Source organism: Cyprinus carpio, chromosome A9, assembly GCF_018340385.1.
Source record: "Cyprinus carpio isolate SPL01 chromosome A9, ASM1834038v1, whole genome shotgun sequence".
NCBI classification, from domain to species: domain Eukaryota; kingdom Metazoa; phylum Chordata; class Actinopteri; order Cypriniformes; family Cyprinidae; genus Cyprinus; species Cyprinus carpio.
In genome coordinates, this window is record NC_056580.1 from 26,005,030 (window position 1) to 26,025,587 (window position 20,558).

The 20,558-nt window shown below is 35.7% G+C and overlaps 1 protein-coding gene across 10 annotated transcripts in view; it reads right to left on the reverse strand.

Annotated features, from left to right (window-relative positions):
• The window catches only part of LOC109094866 (tensin-1-like), a 220,440-nt gene that overhangs the window by 173,050 nt on the left and 26,832 nt on the right, over positions 1-20,558 (reverse strand). Inside the window, exon 1 of one of the 10 annotated variants that reach the window (XM_042764244.1) lies at positions 6,318-6,615. The exons of 8 other annotated variants lie outside the window; for them this stretch is intronic. In XM_042764244.1, the coding sequence (XP_042620178.1) occupies positions 6,318-6,413 (96 nt within the window). In that variant the 5' untranslated portion in view covers positions 6,414-6,615. Of the gene's footprint in view, positions 1-6,317; positions 6,616-20,558 lie in introns of those variants that run through there. One more of the 10 variants, XM_042764254.1, reaches the window with a different exon arrangement.

Consider the following 20,558-nt stretch of genomic DNA (forward strand, 5'->3'; position numbering starts at 1 on the left):
AGGTTGCTTTGATAGCGGCCTTCAGCTCCTCTGAATTGTTTGTCAGATGTTACTTATCTTCCTCTTCACAATACCCCATAGATTCTCTGTTAGGTTCAGGTCAGGTGAGTTGGCTGGATAATCAAGCACAGTAATATCATGGTCAGCAAACCACTTGGAAGTGATTTTGGCACTGTGGGTAGGTGCTAAAGTCCTGCTGCAAAATGAAATCAGCATCTCCATAAAGCTTGTCAGCAGATGGAAGCATAAAGTGGTCCAAAATCTCCTGTTAGATGGCTGCACTGACTTTGGACTTGATAAAACACAATGGACCAACACCAGCAGACGTCAAGGCACCCCGAATCATCACTGACTTCGGAAACTTCACACTGGACTTGTGCTTCTCCAGTCTTCCTCCAGACTCCAGACCTTGATTTCTAAATGAAATGCAAATTTTACTTTAATCTGAAAAGAGGACTGTGGACCACTGAGCAACAGTCCAGTTATTTTTCTCCTTACCCCAGGTGAGATGCTTTTTACGTTTTTTCTGGTTCAGGAGTGGCTTGGTTCTAGGAATGTGACAGCTGTAGCACTTTTCCTGAAGATGTCTGAGTGTGGTGACTCTTGATGCGCTGACTCTGGCTTCAGTCCACTCCTTGTGAAGCTCTCCCAAGTTCTTGAATCATCTTTTCCTGACAATCTTCCCAAGGCTGTGGTCATCCCTGTTGCTTGTGCACCTTTTCCTACCACACTTATTCCTTCCAGTCAACTTTCTATGAATATATTTTGATACAGCACTCTGTGAACAGCCAGCCCTTTCAGCAATGACCTTCTGTGAATTACCCTCCTTCTGGAGGGTGCCGATGATCGTCTTCTGGACAACTGTCAAGTTAGTAGTCTTTCCCATAATTGTGGTTGCATGTTCTAAAATAGCCCAAGAGGTACCCAGTATTTATACTCAAAATTAATCAAACTAATCAAGCTCAAAATGGAACATTCTAATTTTTTGAGATACTGAATTTTCCTAAGCTGTAAGTCATAACCATCAGAATGAAAACAAAAAACTCTTGAAATATTTCAGTTTGTGTGCAATGAATCTAGAATATAAGCAAGTTTGCTTTTTACCTGTAAGTAAAATGTAAATGCATTTTTTTATTGTCACAAATTTTTTTAGATGTACCTGTGATTAATTTTTTCTTTTTTTATCAGTTAGTGTTTATTTCAAGTAATGAAAAAAGTTAACAACAGTAATAACCCTAGTAAAAACGGTAACCACAAGTAAAAACTAAAACGGAACTGTTTTTTATGCAGTTGACTAGTTATTCAACAAAAAACGAACACTGGTTTTTACACTAATATATGTATAGATAAACATATGAATCAAGTGAGTAAATGCTAAATGAAAACATACAAAAAAGATGACTTGTTTTCAATTACTATGTTTTGAAATGAAGTGACATCACTTTTATTCTCTTATGGACTCTGGCTCAGTATTACTTTATAACCACACCAAACACACACACACACACACACACACACACAGCATCTGCTCCTCTCTTCTATCCATGGAAAACAATGAAGACACACCCACTCTAACTTCACGTGTAACAGCACGTTTTCCTGAGTGGTCTTTCTGAAAAGAATAGCACACACACACACACACAACCTCCCAGCAGAACACAATGACTATCAGTAAAAAACGCAAGGCTCTGAATCCTCCTGTGGTTTCATTCTGACCTATTACACACCACCGCTGTGAGAGCCAAAGCAAACCAGCAAACCCTACGCTTATCAAACTTATCTTGCTTGAAAACGCAGGATATCCAGACAGTTCTGTAATCAGTGTTTTGTGGGAGTCAGATCAATGTGCTTCTCTGCTTGTCAAACTTTTATGTAACGTGTTTGTTTTCATGGTTTCAAAGGAACCATGGCCTGAGCAGATTCTCGTCAGAGGCTCACGGGTATGTTATGTTATCTCATCCACAGCAACTGTGGGAACGCCATACTCACATAATTACATGATATCCAATACCTAACAGACTGCTTTTGCTAATGAAATGTGCTCCATGACTTAATAACATTACTCACACCACCCTGATGAGCTGCTTCCTTTGACATTGTAAGTAAATGTGTAACGTAATACTCTCAGGACAATGATTCAAAGAATGAGAAAACAAGACCATACATGTTCAGATTAAGCTGTAACATCTACTCCATTCAAAGACCTAGTGAGATGCCTATGTACTTATGATAATAATGTGCGTATGCATATATCAAATGTATGTCAAATATTTATTATTTTGCTTATTTTATTAAAAAAATTATATAAAACATTAATATCTTTGAAATGCAGATAAAATGTATATAAACAATGGTTCAAATCATAATAATTATATATAAATAAATATTATATTTTATATAAAAATGTGTGTGTGTGTGTGTGTGTGTGTGTGTGTGTGTGTGTGTGTGTGTGTGTGTGTGTGTGTGTGTAAATGAAAGTAGCACATTAAAATAGAACAGTGATTAAACTGACTTGAAACTACATGTGCTTTAAACGGTTTTCATGCATACCTACCAGCCAATCAGAATCAAGTATACAGACAGACCATGATATAATTAAAAATGATAAAATTATACACTCTCAAAACCCTACTTTGTGTTTGTGGCCAGCATGCATTAAACATAAAGGATGCTATCAGAGATGTAGTTAAGGACATAACGTCCATCTCAGATGACCTCGTCTCCCTCTGCCAAATGTGTGAGTGGCGTTTAATTTACGAGCAGTAAGGACATTAGGTAAATGAGAGGAAAAGTGCTTCATCTTGCCCAATGATAAATGCCAGAGGAAAACACCAAGGACTGCTATCAAAATGGCAATATCCTAAAATTAATTTCAGGGTGAAAGAGAAATGCCTGCTAAGATCACATTATGTCCGACATCTCTCTCTATGTACTGACGGCTGGGCAGGACATACTGACTTTGTTTCTCAATTACCAAATGGTACGTTGCCATTCCAAACATGCATCAATGTGTGTGTATATGGAGACATCACACTACTTTATTAATCAAAGCTGTCTCTGCCATTAGTGACACCAAAGTTAAGCAATTTTTTGCTAGAATAATCTGCAAACTGAACCAGATTTTATGTTGCGAGTCAAATGACGTTATCTCGTTATCACGATGGCTGGTAATATCCGCTGCTGTTGTATGAACACTCGTAAATACATCTGAGTCTCTTTTGCCTCTACACATGTCTGGTGTCTCTGTGGACACTTGATTTGTGGCCAGGCCTGCAGATAGAAGCAAAGACGTTTCTGGTGTTCTTCCAAGCAGCCTGGTCTCATAATATCAAAGCAGAGTCCAGACCGTGAGGAGCGATCACCAAATTCAGTGTTGTACCAAAACCCTTCATTGTGAGATGTTCTGCAGGGAGCCATGATAAGCATTTGCTTGTATGGTGGCCTCGAGCCAATGTGGAAACTGTACAATGGTCTGTACGCCACAGATAGCGAGTGCTCTTTATACATGCTAAGTGATCGTTTGACATGCATTGATTATCATCAAGCAAACGTCATCCAGGCCAGAATCGGGACACTTACAGCTCCAACAGTTCAAGGGAGGACGAAAGCACATGGAGGAAAGATATGACTGTAGAAGATGAATTCTGCCTGAAATATACACTTTGTGTTTCGAAATGCCTCATATTGCATTCATAACACAATCCAATTAGTCATTTACATTTACGTTTATGCAAAGCAACTCGCATTGATTAACTGAATCTTTATCATTCATTTAATAGATTAAATCTTTATTATTCCATGGTCTGTTGGAATTCTTGATTCTGATTGGCTGGCAGGTTATGCATTAAAACTGTTTAATGCACAGGTAGTTCCAAGTCAGTTTAATCACCATTCTGTATTAATGCACACACAAACGCACACACACACCATTTGCACAGAAAGAGAGAGATCAGACATCCCGCTGCGCACACAGAAACGTTCAGGAGTAGGCCAACATAAACTTTTCAACACTGCTTCGCAACTTTTATAAATAAAACCACTTAGATACTGGATCAATGCATTATATTCCTCAGCAATGAGGAGGTAAAATCACTGTTTAAGTAACTAAACTCACAACTTCATTGTTTGTAGACAGAGATGCACAGGCGCAGGTAATTCACACACACAACTGTCATCTCTCTCTCTCGAACAAACAATCATTAATTAATTCAAATAACTGTTATAATTAATTCACATAAATGTGATATAACTGCACTATTTCATCTCTGTGTCTGATTTGAAGCGGGTAGAATGCTGGAGCTAATGAGCCCTAACTGACGAAAATAACCATTAATTTTACCTATTTCGGTCAAATATTGTGCTGCAAAGAGCAATACTACTTTTAACTTGTCTATAACTTGGCAAAGACAATGGAATAAGCGGGATAATCAACGGCTTACCATGCATTAAAGGATTTTAAATGCACTTCACAGAGGTAACCACCCGATGCAAAGGTTCTTTGCCTCCACATGGTGCATTTAATTTTGATTAAAGATTACCAAGACAAACAATTTTTTTTTTAGTGGATTATCTTGCACGGATACATGGTTCACCTCAAGACTAGCAACGGGCGCTAACAAAATTCATTTTGTAAATTTTAATTTCATGCAGACTTTAAAATCCTTTAATGCACGGCAAACCTTTCATTATCCCTTACTTATTGCATTCAGGATATCCGTTTTATCAGTTCACTCACAGAATTCGCACATATAACTAGAACCCTCTTTTTCTTCAGATGCTGTTTCTGCATGCAATACCTTTTTTTCCTTTAAATGGTAATATAGATGTTTTAATGTTTTTGAAGAAAAGTCTCTTATGCTCTCTTAAGCTGCATTGATGTCATTATTTAAATTAAGTAAAACAGCAACATATTATTACAATATCTATTTGAATATACTTTAAAATTAAATTTATTCCTGTGATCCAAAGCTGAATATTCAGCATCATTACTCCAGTCTTCAGTACGATCCTTCAGAAATAATTATAATATGCTGATTTGCTGCTCAAGAAACATTTCTTATTATTATTAGTGTTAAAAACAGTTGCTTATCATGCTCAATATTTGCATAATGATATGTGACTGTGATACATTTCCTTTTATGGATTCTTTGTTTAATAAAAAAGATCAAAAGAACAGCATTTATTTGAAACAGAAATCTTTTGTAATATTATAAATGTCTTTTCTGTCACTTTTGATCAATTGAATGCATCCTTGCCAAATAAAAGTATTCATTACTTTAAAAAAATAAAATAAAATAAAATCTTACTGACCCCAAACAGGAACAGAAGTGTTTGCCTTTGCATACCTTTGTTGGTTTTATTAACAGGAGAAAAGCTAAATGCTAATCTGAGACAATATATTGAATGTGCAAGAGATATAGAAGAGTGAAAGTCCAAGATATCTGATGAAGTTTGCATTTTGCATTTCAATGACCAGACAGAAATTAAGCGTTTGACCAATTCTCTGCCATTAGAGAGAGAACCTAAAAACAGTCCCTCAAATCACCAGATAGATCCTTTAAAAAATTCCTCTAACCAATTATACTGAAGTAATAAGAGTGAGTACTATTATAAGTATTCATATGTATTAATTTAAGTGTTTATTTCAGAAATATTAATACATTTGAATACCAAATTACCCATTACAGCAATCCCTTCTTGTGGTAACAAAGCCTGTTTTAAGATGCGAGATGTCAAACGCTCCAAAAGAGAGATGAAACTACACCTACAGTACTCCTCAACTGAACTGCACACCAATTTCCCCTTGAATCACCCGGACAGTGCAGAGCAAATCCATTTACTACCAAAATCAACTTATAGCACAATTTGGAAAGAGCACTGGCACACTCTCCATTGGGATATTTATCCAAGCACATTAATTAATGTCTAAAGTGAATGCAAACAGATGTAAAAATATCAGATCATTGCATTAGACCTTTGAGGCAGGACTTCCTGGCTTTACAGAGCTCTACAAGCTAAATGTCAAAATAGAAACAATACAACATGCTAATACATCATAATAATCAACTGAGTGCCTGTGAAAGTGCCCAGCCAGCTCAAGATGAAATTTTACTACCTGCAATATTTCAAATATACCACAACCTCCAGTTATTAAAGGGCACCCCACTCAAGCAGAGTGTTGCTTATGTAAAAACCACCACGTCCTCTGGTGTGTCATCCAGTCAAGAACAAACAGACTAATGCACTAACTAGTCTAAAATGAAGAACAGGAAAAGCAATGGTTCAAGTAACAGCACTCGAGGAACATGCGGGCTTACCTTCCCCGTCCTGGACAGTTTGAGCGGAAAGAGGCAAAAGAAGAGGAACTTCCCCCAGCTGAGAATAGCCGCCAAGCACCAGTTCAGACGGGCCATCCTGGTCCGTACCTTGTACCCTGAACGTCCTTTTACGATATCCCAACACACTCAATTCAATTATGGTACTGTCACAAGGATAAAAGGAGCCAGCTTGCAAATCCAAAGTCAAACTACCGTTCTGTCTTCATTCAAACATTCAGTTCTCTCTCAACGGGGTGTCCCTGAGAGCAACACTCGACTCAGGTTGGCTGTACCCCTGATGTGAGCGTGTGCGGAGGGTTGCAGCTTCCTCTCGCTCACTGGATGCTGCAGAAGCAGCGAAGAGGAGGGGGAATGGAGCAGAGGGGGTTGGGAACGCCGTTCATCACCAACAGAGAAACATTAGGGATCAGACCAAAATTATCCCTTTGCAAGCGCTGAATACAAATTAAAACATTGGCAAGTAAATATCAGATGACTGGTAACTTTCTGGTAATCTCCAATAACAAACTGGCTCTTGCTGATGTAAGTGATGTGCACAATTCAAATACAACACTAAAACCTACTAAAGCAAAAGCATCCCAAAGCAACTTTTTCCATTGGATTTACCACAGATCACGAATAGAATAGAATAGAATAGAATAGAATAGAATAGAATAGAATAGCCTACTAAAGAAACTGCATCTTATAGCAACTTTCTCCTTTGGGTATACCAAAGAACAAGGTGATAGGATAGAATAGAATAGAATAGAATAGAATAGAATAGAATAGAATAGAATAGAATAGAATAGAATAGGAGATATTACCATAGCTTGCAAAATCTGTTGTACATATGAAAATGTGAATCATTCAATATTCACAAACAATATGACAGTGTGCTGGATTTTTTTATTTTCAAAAAAATCATCTTTTAACAACTTTCCATTGTATTTACTAAAGAACACAGTAAATTAAACTGGGTGGTACAATAGAGTAGAGTAGAGTAGAGTAGAGTAGAGTAGAGTAGAATAGAATAGAATAGAATAGAATAGAATAGAATAGAATAGAATAGAATAGAATAGAATAGAATAGAATAGAATAGAAATTGTCATAGCTTGTGCTTAATAGTAATGAAGATGTCCTATGTTGCAAAGAAAGCCTTAAAGATCTGAAAAATGGGCTTCATTTTGTTTAAGCAAAATATAAATATATTGTGAATTCTGCAACCAGCCCTGGTGGACACATCATTCTGATTCAAGATGCCATAACATCACATCCATGGGTACAATGGAAAATGGCATGTAAAAATGAGCACATGAAATGGAGTACAGCACCCCGCAGGGAGATCCTGTTAGGAAAGGAGCAGCAACATAATTAAGATTGACTAGCTCTAACAAATTGCAAAATGGGCTTGCTCTTGACCCTGTGAGACATATCTGCCGGTCTGAGTAAACGTTCTCATTAGTAATATTAAGAATAACGGATTTCACAATCACAACAGACTCACAGTCACATCTGATGGGTAAGTTATGCATGTTGAGAGAGCGATATGAACTAACAGAGCAGTGGATGAAATATATATTAGTCAAGAGTGAAAGCAAAAAATTTATATGGAATCTTAAATCTAAATGTCAACACAAAACAAAGTTTAAAAGACAAGGATTTTATTGCAGATGAAGAATAGAGAAACAGCTGTTACCACAATGCCTCAGTTTACCACGACAAATATAACCAATGAAGAATTCAGAGGACAACTGCACCATCCCATAAAAAACACTTCAGCATCCAAAGCTAAGATTTAAAACTCCCAAATCAGTCACGTACTGTATGGGGTTCAGTTAGGATGACGCTATAGCAGTGGCATATATGAAGAGTTTATTGAGGCAAGAGTCATAGTTAATAGTGAATATGTGTTCCCCATACTAAAGTGTTAAAAAATATTTTAGGATACAAACTATTGGTAATTGTCCAGCAGTGTACTTAATTTTTATTTTTTTCTGTATGTCAGTATTCCCTGTATGTACATGTTTCAAACACTTTGTTTTCAATAGACAGAGGCAGAAGTGAATTCCGTGAATTTGTGCTTCTACTGCCACAAAGCCTAAAATTTAAAAATTTCAGAAACCACTTTTATCCTCTCTGGCTTAAAGGACTGGAAGAAGGCCAGAGAGAGGTTTACATTGCATATACATATATAATAATATAATCATAAAGCATATTAAACAAAAAAGGATTAAAAATAAAACCTGTCAAATAGACAAGGGTTAACTGAAACTTTTGACTTTTGAAAGTTTCCTCCGAGTTAAATGCAGCATGCATCTATCACACTACAAAGCTGAAGGTGGATATGACATGGATATGGCTTTATATGACATTCAGTTTATAGAGTCTCTTTTTTGGGAACACTGAGAAAAACAGAAGGTGGTGGGGGGGTGTCAGTTTTTGGATAGGAAGCTGAGCGGACTGTGACTAATTCAGCGGTTGTTTCAGACCGGACTGGCTGCGGTAGATATAGAGATTCTGGATCAGAGCCAGACTACAGCAGCCAATATCATCTTCACAATGCTGTATGCATAATCTTCACAATGGGGTGATGCTGTTGATTTAGGATGTCACAGAATGGAGTGCTTTCATGGAAGTACTAATCAAAGCTAACCAAGGCCACAAAAAAACAACAACAACACTGCAGACATGCACAGAAATAGGCTAGTTGCATAAACACAATTTTTCAATTAAAACCTCCCAAAAATGCATGCGTCTATTCACATATGTAGCTTACACAGGAAACAGTTCCATTAAATGCATGCAATAAAACATACAAATATATATTGTATGATATAGTAGGTATATTGGATTTTGTATCTTTAATGCACAAAAGTACTATGAAATCTTGAATTTGTAGTGCATTGTGAAATTACACATACCATGTATATTTATATTATTTATTTATTATTTGATCCCCTGCTGATTTTGTAAGTTTGCCCACTTACAAAGAAATTAAGGGTCTGTTATTTTTATAAGTTTATTTTAACAGAGAGACAAAATATCAACCAAATAAATCGGGGAGAATGCGTTATATATAGGCCATATATTATATATATATATATAATGTCCATATTAAATTAGTTCCTCACAAATGTAGCTTAACATATTTCCATCAGCGGAGTCTCTGGACAGATATCCATCAGCTGCCAAGCCTTCGCTCAGTGTCTGCAAGTACTAGTCATAAAATCATAGAGGATATTGGTCTGCTTGCTTTATGAGAGGGAAATGAGATGTTCGGGGAAAAAATGAAATCAGTGAAATCTGTGACCGTGTGGATACATAACCTCGGTCTGGGTGGGTCTCATCCTGTTTCCAACTTTCATCCAAACATGGGAAAAATTGCAATTTTGACAGCTATGGTATCTTCCATTTCAAACAGACAAATGATACGCTGCCGTCTCCGCTGATAAGCGAGTATGCCTTCAGGACACCAAACACACACTGAGCTTTCTGCAGAAGAGCTCTGAGAGTTTCGGACATGAAAAGGCAGGAGACAGTTGGGTGGGGAACACAGAAGCTTCCTGTTTGGTATGAGAAAAACCTAGAAGTGTGTTTGTTCCTCGAAGCCAGGGCATTTCTGGGAAATCAGGAGAGACACAGCGCTTAGTCTGCATTGTTTCATGGTCATTGTTTAGGAGAGTAAAAGGGAAAGAGGCCCTGAAGTGAACGTCAATCTACCTGATGCTAATCACAAACACACATCTGCACTGTTGCATTTATCAAGTCAATCCACCTCATGATGAAAATTAAATCCTAAACCCATCATAAAAATCCTCAGATGGGTAAATCAAGTTAAATGTAAAAAAAAAAAAAAAAGTTTTAATAATTATGACTTTCTGCACTGTGACATTCACATTACTATAGCATACACATAAAATACACTAGATCATATTTATATTATATATCATTATTATTTTATCTTACCATCCATCTTTCTATACTACACTAAAACAGCATTTTTTTTTAATAAAAAAAAAATAGTACATATATTTTAATAAATACATATTAAAGTCATACATATTAATAAATAAATAAAAACAAAGCATTAAATATTTTTTTACAATTTAATTACAACTATGAATTAAAGGCAGTTCAAAAAACGATAATGTATGTATATAATTTAAACAGAATAAGTCAATAAATAGTTTTTTTAGATTAATGTATTCAGATTTTTGGCTAAAAGAAGGAAAAGTGATTATATTACATATTGCTATAATATTATATATATATAATACAATATAAAGCAAAGAAATTATTAATGATCTAAAAATTATTTATAAAAGGTGGAAAAATATTTCAGATTAAAGTGTATTGCTGTTTTACAGACAAATAGACAGACAGAGGGACGGACGGACGGATGGATAGCATGTTGTGGAAAAACTGTGCCTGAAAATGCCTGTGCTTAATCAAATTAGATTTTACGTGTGTGTGTGTGTGTGTGTGTGTGTGTGTGTGTGCGCCCACCCCACGGCTGATATTTTCTTTATAGATACTGCACCATAAGCCAGTGCCACACTCATTCCAGATATGCAATTCACTCTTGAAAATGAATAACTCCCTCCAGAATAACTTCCACAAAGTAAAATGAGAGATTCATTTTTGCATTTTAACACTCTCCCTTAACTCATGCCAATGTCAGTACAGGAATGTTGAGGTCTGGCGAACCACCATGACATCAAATGATGTGCTAAGTGGCTGATTTGAAACACTCTATATAGACAGCATCTACGTTTCTCACATATTCAGCTCAGTTTACTGAATATTCAACCCAAGCAATATCACTATCTGCACACCACTAATACACCAGCTTTTTACATGTACAAATAGATGCAAATCTCAACATAACATCAGCGACTAATGAAATCAATTACTTTCACCTTCTCCTATTGATCCTGAAACCTTTCAGAGGATTCAACAGTCTACAAATGGAGACACATGGCAAGCGTCTGACTAATTAATAGAAATTCCTCATTCAAAGTCTCCAGATTCATCAAAGAAGAGCTGCCCTTGAAAACTTGCATCAATGCATAAATACAGGACATTAAGCACAATGATATATGCATGAGTGCGTAGAACACAGATAATGGCGAGGTTCATACTTGTTTTATATATATATATATATATATACACAGGGAGTGCAGAATTATTAGGCAAGTTGTATTTTTGAGGAATAATTTTATTATTGAACAACAACCATGTTCTCAATGATTCCAAAAACTCAATATCAAAGCTGAATATTTTTGGAAGTAGTTTTTAGTGTTTGTTTTTAGTTGTAGCTATTTTAGGAGGATATCTGTGTGTGCAGATGACTACATTACTGTGCATAATTATTAGGCAACTTAACAAAAAACAAATATATATACCCATTTCAATTATTTATTTTCAGCAGTGAAACCCAATATAACATCTCAACATTCACAAATATACACTTCTGACATTCAAAAACAAAACAAAAACAAATCAGTGACCAATATAGCCACCTTTCTTTGCAAGGACACTCAAAAGCCTGCCATCCATGGATTCTGTCAGTGTTTTGATCTGTTCACCATCAACATTGCGTGCAGCAGCAACCACAGCCTCCCAGACACTGTTCAGAGAGGTGTACTGTTTTCCCTCCTTGTAAATCTCACATTTCATGATGGACCACAGGTTCTCCATGGGGTTCAGATCAGGTGAACAATGAGGCCAAGTCATTAGTTTTTCTTCTTTTAGACCATTTCTTGCCAGCCACGCTGTGGAGTACTTGGGACGCGTGTGATGGAGCATTGTCCTGCATGAAAATCATGTTTTTCTTGAAGGATGCAGACTTCTTCCTGTACCACTGCTTGAAGAAGGTGTCTTCCAGAAACTGGCAGTAGGACTGGGAGTTGAGCTTGACTCCATCCTCAACCCGAAAAGGCCCCCAAGCTCATCTTTGATGATAGCAGCCCAAACCAGTACTCCACCTCCACCTTGCTGGCGTCTGAGTCGGACTGGAGCTCTCTGCCCTTTACCGATCCAGCCACGGGCCCATCCATCTGGCCCCATCAAGACTCACTCTCATTTCATCAGTCCATAAAACCTTAGAAAAATCAGTCTTGAGATATTTCTTTGCCCAGTCTAGACGTTTAAGCATGTGTGTCTTGTTCAGTGGTGGTCGTTTTTCAGCCTTTCTTACCTTGGCCATGTCTCTGAGTATTGCACACCTTGTGCTTTTGGGCACTCCAGTGATGTCGCAGCTCTGAAATATGGCAAAACTGGTGGCAAGTGGCATCTTGGCAGCTGTACGCTTGACTTTTCTCAGTTCACGGGCAGTTATTTTGCGCCTTGGTTTTTCCACACGCTTCTTGCGACCCTGTTGGCTATTTTGAATGAAACGCTTGATTGTTCGATGATCACGCTTCAGAAGCTAGGTAATTTTAAGAGTGCTGCATCCCTCTGCAAGATATCTCACTATTTTTGACTTTTCGGAGCCTGTCAAGTCCTTCTTTTGACCCATTTTGCCAAAGGAAAGGAAGTTGCCTAATAATTATGCACACCTGATATAGGGTGTTGATGTCATTAAACCCACACCCCTTCTCATTACTGAGATGCACATCACCTAATATGCTTAATTGGTAGTAGGCTTTCGAGCCTATACAGCTTGGAGTAAGACAACATGCATAAAGAGGATGATGTGGTCAAAATACTCATTTGCCTAATAATTCTGCACACAGTATATATATATATATATATATATATATATATATATATATATATAAATTATTATTATTTTATTTTGGTGATAGTGCATCTTTATTCACATTTTGTTATAATCATCAGTTAGTGAACTTTTAGTTAGGAAGTGAACTGTTCATTTCTCAATATTTTTATACACTACATAAAAAGAAGCAACATGACAATACATATCAATTAGTTTTTTTCTGCAATTTCAATCTACATTATTCCATTGTTGTTTGACTGAAATGTTTTTGCAGTTAATTGAAATAAAGCTGTAACAAAATAAACATATTACATGAAAAAAGTAAAATTAAAAAAAAAATGTTCCCTTGGCAACTTACTAAAATTGCTAAAACTTCATTTAAAATACTTAAAACAAAACAATTTGAAATATTACTAAATAATATAAAAGTATATAAATAATGAAAAACAAATAAATCAATACTGAGATATATATTGAATACTATCAATAGACTGAAAAATATTGTCATATACTTCCTGAGATTAAACAATTATATCACTTATTTGCATAATATTTAATCAAATTTCACAAAAAAAAAAAAAGAAAAGAAGAAAAAAATCCATCATTCTTAACCATGCATGTTAATGATGGGTCTAACGGGTTATGGTTATCATAAACCAATAATTTTATCACTGCTGAACACTCAGACTGAGGGTGACGGAGAAAAGAAAATAGGAGGAGGGGTAGCAGGATTAGCCAAAGTATCCTGGGCCACAGCGGCCCCACAATGAAGCTTTAATTGGACTCCTTTTGTCTCGGAATTGAACATGTCTGTGTGGGCCTTTAAGAACCTGCACAAAGGGAGGGAAAGAAAAGGCAAAAGAGGAGGAAAACGGAGAAGAATATCCACTTCAACTCTCTTCACTAAGGACATTTGGTGGCAGTCTTATCAAAGCTGTAAGATGACTCATGGGGTCTTTTCCTCCACCTTAACACCGCTTATTTAAGCCCGCTATTGAATGGAAGCTAATCAGAGAGAGTGTGGGAACTCAAGCATACAGCCTACCAGGGACTCATCCTCACTAAGGAACCTTCAGCTATGTCAGGCAGTGTTTTTTTCTTTTAAAGAAATAATAGTTTGTGCAATCAAACAATCAAACTAAGGTAGAATGATTCACAATTGTGACCTGGATCAGAAAACCGTATTAACCAGTATTTTTTCGAAATTGCGATTTATACATCATCTGAAAGCTGAATAAATAAGCTTGCCATTGATATATGTTTTATTAGGACTGGACAATATTTGGCCAAGATACAACTATTTATAAATCTGGAATCTGAGGGTGCAAAAAAATCAAAATACTGAGAAAATCGCCTTTAAATTTGCCCAAATGAATTCTTAGCTATGCATATTACTAAATCAAAAATTAAGTTTTGATATATTTACGGTAGGAAATTTACAAAATATCTTCATGGAACATGATCTTTACTTAATATCCTAATGAATTTTGGCATAAAATCAATAATAAAAAAATAAATAATAATTTTGACCCATACAATGTTTTTTGTCTACTGCTACAAATATACTCCAGTAACTTAAGACTGGTTTTGCGGTCCAGGGTCACAAATATATTGGTGTATATGTTAAAAAGACCCTAAAAACGACTTCTAGCGCACTTACTAACTGATGTTTAAGACAACATGTAAATAAAACTTATAAATGTCCATGTGGATGTCATGCCTGGCTGTGGTTCTTATTTCTAATGGAGGGTGTTTATTGGTGTTAGAGGTAGCGCATTACAAATAGCACAAGTTACGTAATCAGATTACTTTTTCAAGTAACTAGTAAAGTAACGCATTACTTGGAAATTTACAAGAAAATATCCGTTACTTTTTCAAAATAAGTAACACAAGTTACTTTTTATAGCATTTATTCATTAACACCTCTCCCGTCCCACGTTGTGAAAAATTGGGAGAGAAATTGGCGATTCCTTCAGCCAGGGGCTTATTAATTTCACTTTTGGTGTGAAAGGACCTTTACAGTTGCCGAAAAAATAAAACTTTTGGGGGTTTCTGTTATTAAAAATAAATAAGCAAGCCCAGCTCAGGTGACAAAAAGTAACGCAAACGTAACAATGGATTACTTTCCATAAAAAGTAGTTACTTTTTTATGGAGAAATGCAATATTATAAACAATTACTTTTAAAAAATAATCTTATCTTCTCTTATTGAGAGTTCACACTATCAAACAAGTGTAAAATGATTCACAAATTAATTTTTTTTTATTAATGAATCAGTTATACAGTTTCAAAATTATGCAGTGAAACTGTCAAAGAGCATACTGAAATGAACATCTAGCTCACTTACTACTAGCTGATGTTTATGACAATACGTAAATTTGAAAATATTATAATAAATTTAGTATGAAGTTAAAGAAAACAATGACTTCACAGTTACCATGTATCTAGGGTCTTGAAATCAGATTTGCTTTTAAATGTCTATGTGGCTGTTGTGACATGCTGTGGTCCTTATTTCTAACGGTGGGTGTTTATAATCAGCTCCTGAGGATTTCCACACAGGGACAATGCTTGAACGAGAGCGGTATAATGAGGTCACGACAGCCTGACCCCCAGACTGCCATGTAATCATCTACACATTTAATGAAGGTTGTGCTTGCACATCCTCTCAATTAAGAAAAAGAGAATGAAGCAATGAAAAGCCATAAGACTCTGTCATCCTTCATTTCAACACAGACCATTGTTAAGAGAGGTCTGGCTGTTCCTCGTGGGAATCTGTGAGGTGCCAGAAGATGCTGATCATTCCTTGCAAAACATACTTGAGGTATAAGAGCAAAAAAAGACCAAAAAGGTTACCTTTTAGCAATCATGCACAATGACGCAACTGACTCAGCAAAAGACTTTGGCTATATGCAAATGTATTGCTGCATTAGCTGCTTTTTGTTGTTGAAACTCTCATCATGTTAGGAAAGAAGAAAAAACAGAGCATGCTCATTTTTGCCTATATTTATACAAAGATTAATTCTGCTGTCATCTTACTATCTCACAGTTGTCTATTTTTCTATTTGTCTATTATTATCTTTTATTGTTATGTTTATGCGTTATTTTTATTATTATTTTTTTTTTACACAAAACTATACACGATTTTAGTATTGATCAAAACCTGAAAATAATTATCAGTTCATCTGTATCAGATCATCTGTATTATACCGAATTTTAATATCTGTGCATCTTTACAGCATGCATTTTGTGCTGATGTGATACGTGAAAGATTGACATAATCACAAATCAATATATAAATACAAAAGTTGTGCAAAAAAGAACTAGTTGTGTTCAATATGCAAACATTTCAATGACACCACAGCTATCAATATCAGAAACATTAAAGTCATCAAAGTATGATGTTCACAACAAAAGACAAAAATACATACAGAGTAAAATTAGAATGAGATCTAAGCCGAATATTTGAAGATCATCAATACACTGCCTGTGAAAACTAATTTGCTGCACTGCTGTGGGACCTGTGTTCAACTGTAATCATAACTTCTGTGTCTTTCCTTATTGATGAATGGCCGAGGGGCATGTGCAGCAGCCAGGGGAGTATTTTTTGTAGGAGATAGCTAATCCCATTACTCTCCTAGCTGGAACAAAGCATTATGCTGCACTGCCAGAGGCTGAGAGTTTTGGCCCATGACTGCAGCATTATAGCGAGAGAGGAAGGGAAGAGGCATCCTACCGTAACCTCCAAGGATGACTTTGAATCAATCACACATATATCATATCAATGTTATTTTATGAAAAGGAATAATGTGTCTGTGTATGCATTCAATAGAAAGACAGTGAAGACTAAAGTCAGAGATAATACTCATAATAATACTCCACTGTATGAATGAATCAAATAACCAGGTTCTGAAACAAAAAAGGCTCAGTGAAGGATAAGGATGTGTAAGATGTGATCTTTATAAATAGTAAATTGTAAAAATAGTAAATAGTAAAAATAGTGGTTTTGTCATTTAATAAAAATAAATAAAAAACCTTGATTATTGTCTTTACAACGTGAAAAACAACTTAAGTATCCAAATACATTTTTGAATCACAAAAAAACATGGTTTTTGTTGTTGTTTGGCATTTTAAAACCATGAATGACCTTGCAATGTCACGAAAATAATATTTTAAATAAAATCTAAAATGAAGTATAAAATATTAAATAATATTAAATATTAATATGAATAAATAAAAACAAACTATATATGTAAAAAATATACAAAACATAAAAAATATTGCATATACATAATATTTTATATATATATATATATATATATATATATTATATATATAATATATATATATATAATATATATATATATATATATATATATATATATATAAAATATAATTATTTTTTACCTTTTAATGGGACTTTTTCAGTTATCTTTGAATAACTTAATGGATTCAGCCACAAAAAAAAAAAAAAAATACATTTTGCGTCACTGACCCAAAAATATCAAATGTCAATTCTCATGAAAGGCTCACAATAGAGGAAACAGACGCCATACCACCTCTTGCCCAGGAGCAATTTGAAAGGTCACTGTTTTGGCCAGTTGCTCAGCAATACCATCCAATGACTGTGTCAAAGAGACTTATTTTGATCCACAGTCTGTGTCCATAAACCCCGTCACTAAGAGGCAGAACCTCCAGCGAGACCCAACCTGGAGACATAACTCACTTGTGCAGACACGCTTCACTTGTGAGCTCCTATAGTGAGAAGTGCACATAAAGACCATCCTGAGGGTTAACAGACCCTCTAAATGACCTGCAGGCACTGTGACCAGGAATTCGAGACATTCACAACTCAAAGCCATCAAGATAAATCAAAACATTGGTGCCCAAGCTGTGCACAGAACTGTCAAAGAATCACTCTGACTTTTCTTGGATCTGTCATCTGACTATTTGTTATGGTCTGTGCTTCTAACCTTTGCCGGTGAACTTTTGTACATTTGCAGCTTATTTTCTCAGACCAACATGACTGGTGGCAACTGATGTTATTGGACAAAGTAGACAATGTGGGGAAGAGTAATAATGAATGGACTTGCTGTTTTAAGTTACTTCTCCTTAATGTAAAAGGTTTTTGTTTGTCCTTCAAACTAAGCGGCAATTACAATGTATAGAATTTGTAAAACGCTAATCTACCAACCTAGGACTAACATACAAATGATCCACCAAACTACAGTAATAATCAAAAACGACTCTATATGGTACATTGTGCCTACTGTAACTTAAAAAAAATAAGGCAACCTGTTACAGGTGATTTATTAAATTAACAACTGAAAATGTAAAAAATTGTTGACAAGGCTACTAAAGAGCATTTAGTAATGCAAGAATCTACAAAGCTAATTTGTCTTCATTGTTTGATTTTTTTAAAGCCATGACATGGGCATTATTTGCCTTTTAAACCAATAGTTCACCCAAAAATGAAAAGTTGCTGAAAATGTACTCGCCCTCAGGCCATTCATGATGTAGATGAGTTTGTTTCATCATCAGAGCAGATTTGGAGAAATTTAGAATTACATCACTTGCTCACTAATGGATCCTTTGCAGTGAATGGGTGCCATCAGAATAAGAGTAAAAATAGCTGATAAAAACATCAGAATCATTCACATGTAAGTAATCCACTAACTGTGTGTTTGTAATAAACTAGGGCTGGGCGATATATCGCATGTGATTGTCAAGCGCATTTCGTCAGTAAAGCCGGTTCCCTGATTACCGCTAAATCGCCATCACCTGCTTTCAAATGGAGCGCCATTCAATAGACAGAGCCGTAGATCACTGACAAGCTACGCAATATCGTGTTCATTATCGAAGGCGATTCATCTGCGATAATGGACGTGATATTGCGTAGCTTGTCAGTGATCTACGGCTCTGTCTATTGAATGCCGCTCCATTTGAAAGCAGGTGATGGCGATTTAGCGGTAATCAGGGAACCGGCTTTACTGACGAAATGCGCGTGACAATCGCATGCGATATATCGCCCAGCCCTATAATAAACCAAAAATAGAAAAAATAGAAAAAAAGATCTGCACACTGTTATGCTACCTTTATTCAAAAAGTTAAAAATAGCAACGTTTCGGTCAAAGACCTTCGTCAGGCAAACAAATGTGTGTCAATTTTTTGATTCACCCTTTGATCTCGCACCTGGCCAAGACTTTTTCTGGATGTGCGTATTTAGATTTTTTCTTTATGCAAGAAACAAAACCATCTTTTAGATGTTTTTGTTTGTTTGTTTGTTTTTTACTTCAAACTGTGGTTTTCAGCTAAAATAACTGGAGTCTATTATCCATAATATTGCTTTCTCAAGTGAAAAGTCATCTTGTCTGAATCAGGAGAGAAATATGCACATCAAGTACAGTTTACAAGCAAAAACAGTCTAAAACAATTTTAAATAAATATGTTGGTGTATTTTGATGTGGGAGAACTAAAGGGGATGGACTTTTTCACTGAAGAAAGCGTTATTAAAGATTATAGACTCAATGTATTGCCCAGAAGTGAAGGTTTAAAATTCAAACTGCCTAAAGTTGGACACAACAACAGTTTTTTTCACTGCACAAGATGTTCATTGATGGACTGGAGTGGTGTGGATTGCTTATGGATAACTGTGATGTTTTTATCAGCTGATGGCACCCATTCACTGAGGATCCATAGGTGCTAAATTTCTCCAAATCTGGTCCTATGAAGAAACAAACTCATCTACATCTTGGCCTGAGGGTGAACAAATGTTCATTTTAGGTGAACTGTTCCTTTAAAACTATTACTTTAAAATAATAATAATAAAAAACTTTTGTTCAAGTAAATTTTTTACATGGGTACATACACTCAACCCTAGATGCAAAACCAATTATTTTATCCTATCATAAATTCAACTTTAATTGCATTGGAAAATCCTCTCCCACGCAGCCAGAATTCTATTTTGTAACTTGGCAACCTTAAGCTTGCAACGTCAATCCGCAAACAAACGCATTTAGACACAACAGGAAAACTACAAATAGATGTAAACAATGATTCCAGACTGTTGCAATCCATAAGAATAGCTGGATTGGTCAATTTAGTAAACAGGAACATCATCACTGGTTCATGGTTCAATGAAGCCCTGTTCCGTAACACACCTCACTGACAAGTCTGGACTTGGAGTGAGTTGGTTACACTTTATATCTTGTTTTTCTTTACCCAGATTCAGAGACCGATAAGACAAAGGCTGAAAAACGCAGCCTGAGGGGCTGTGATTGAAACACACACTGTGAATTATCACAGTCGTGTACTGAAAGAACATTATGCGAACTGTTACCACAGAGACTTCAACCTTAATCTAAACTCTAAAAATACAAAATATCATTCCAAAGATTTAGTTTTAATACACTAATTTACTTAATAATATATATGAAAATACAACAAAAATTTTCTTTACAATCCTTCTCAGCCTTAATACGTCTTGTGTTTTATCACTGTGGATTGTAGTTGTCTCGCTGT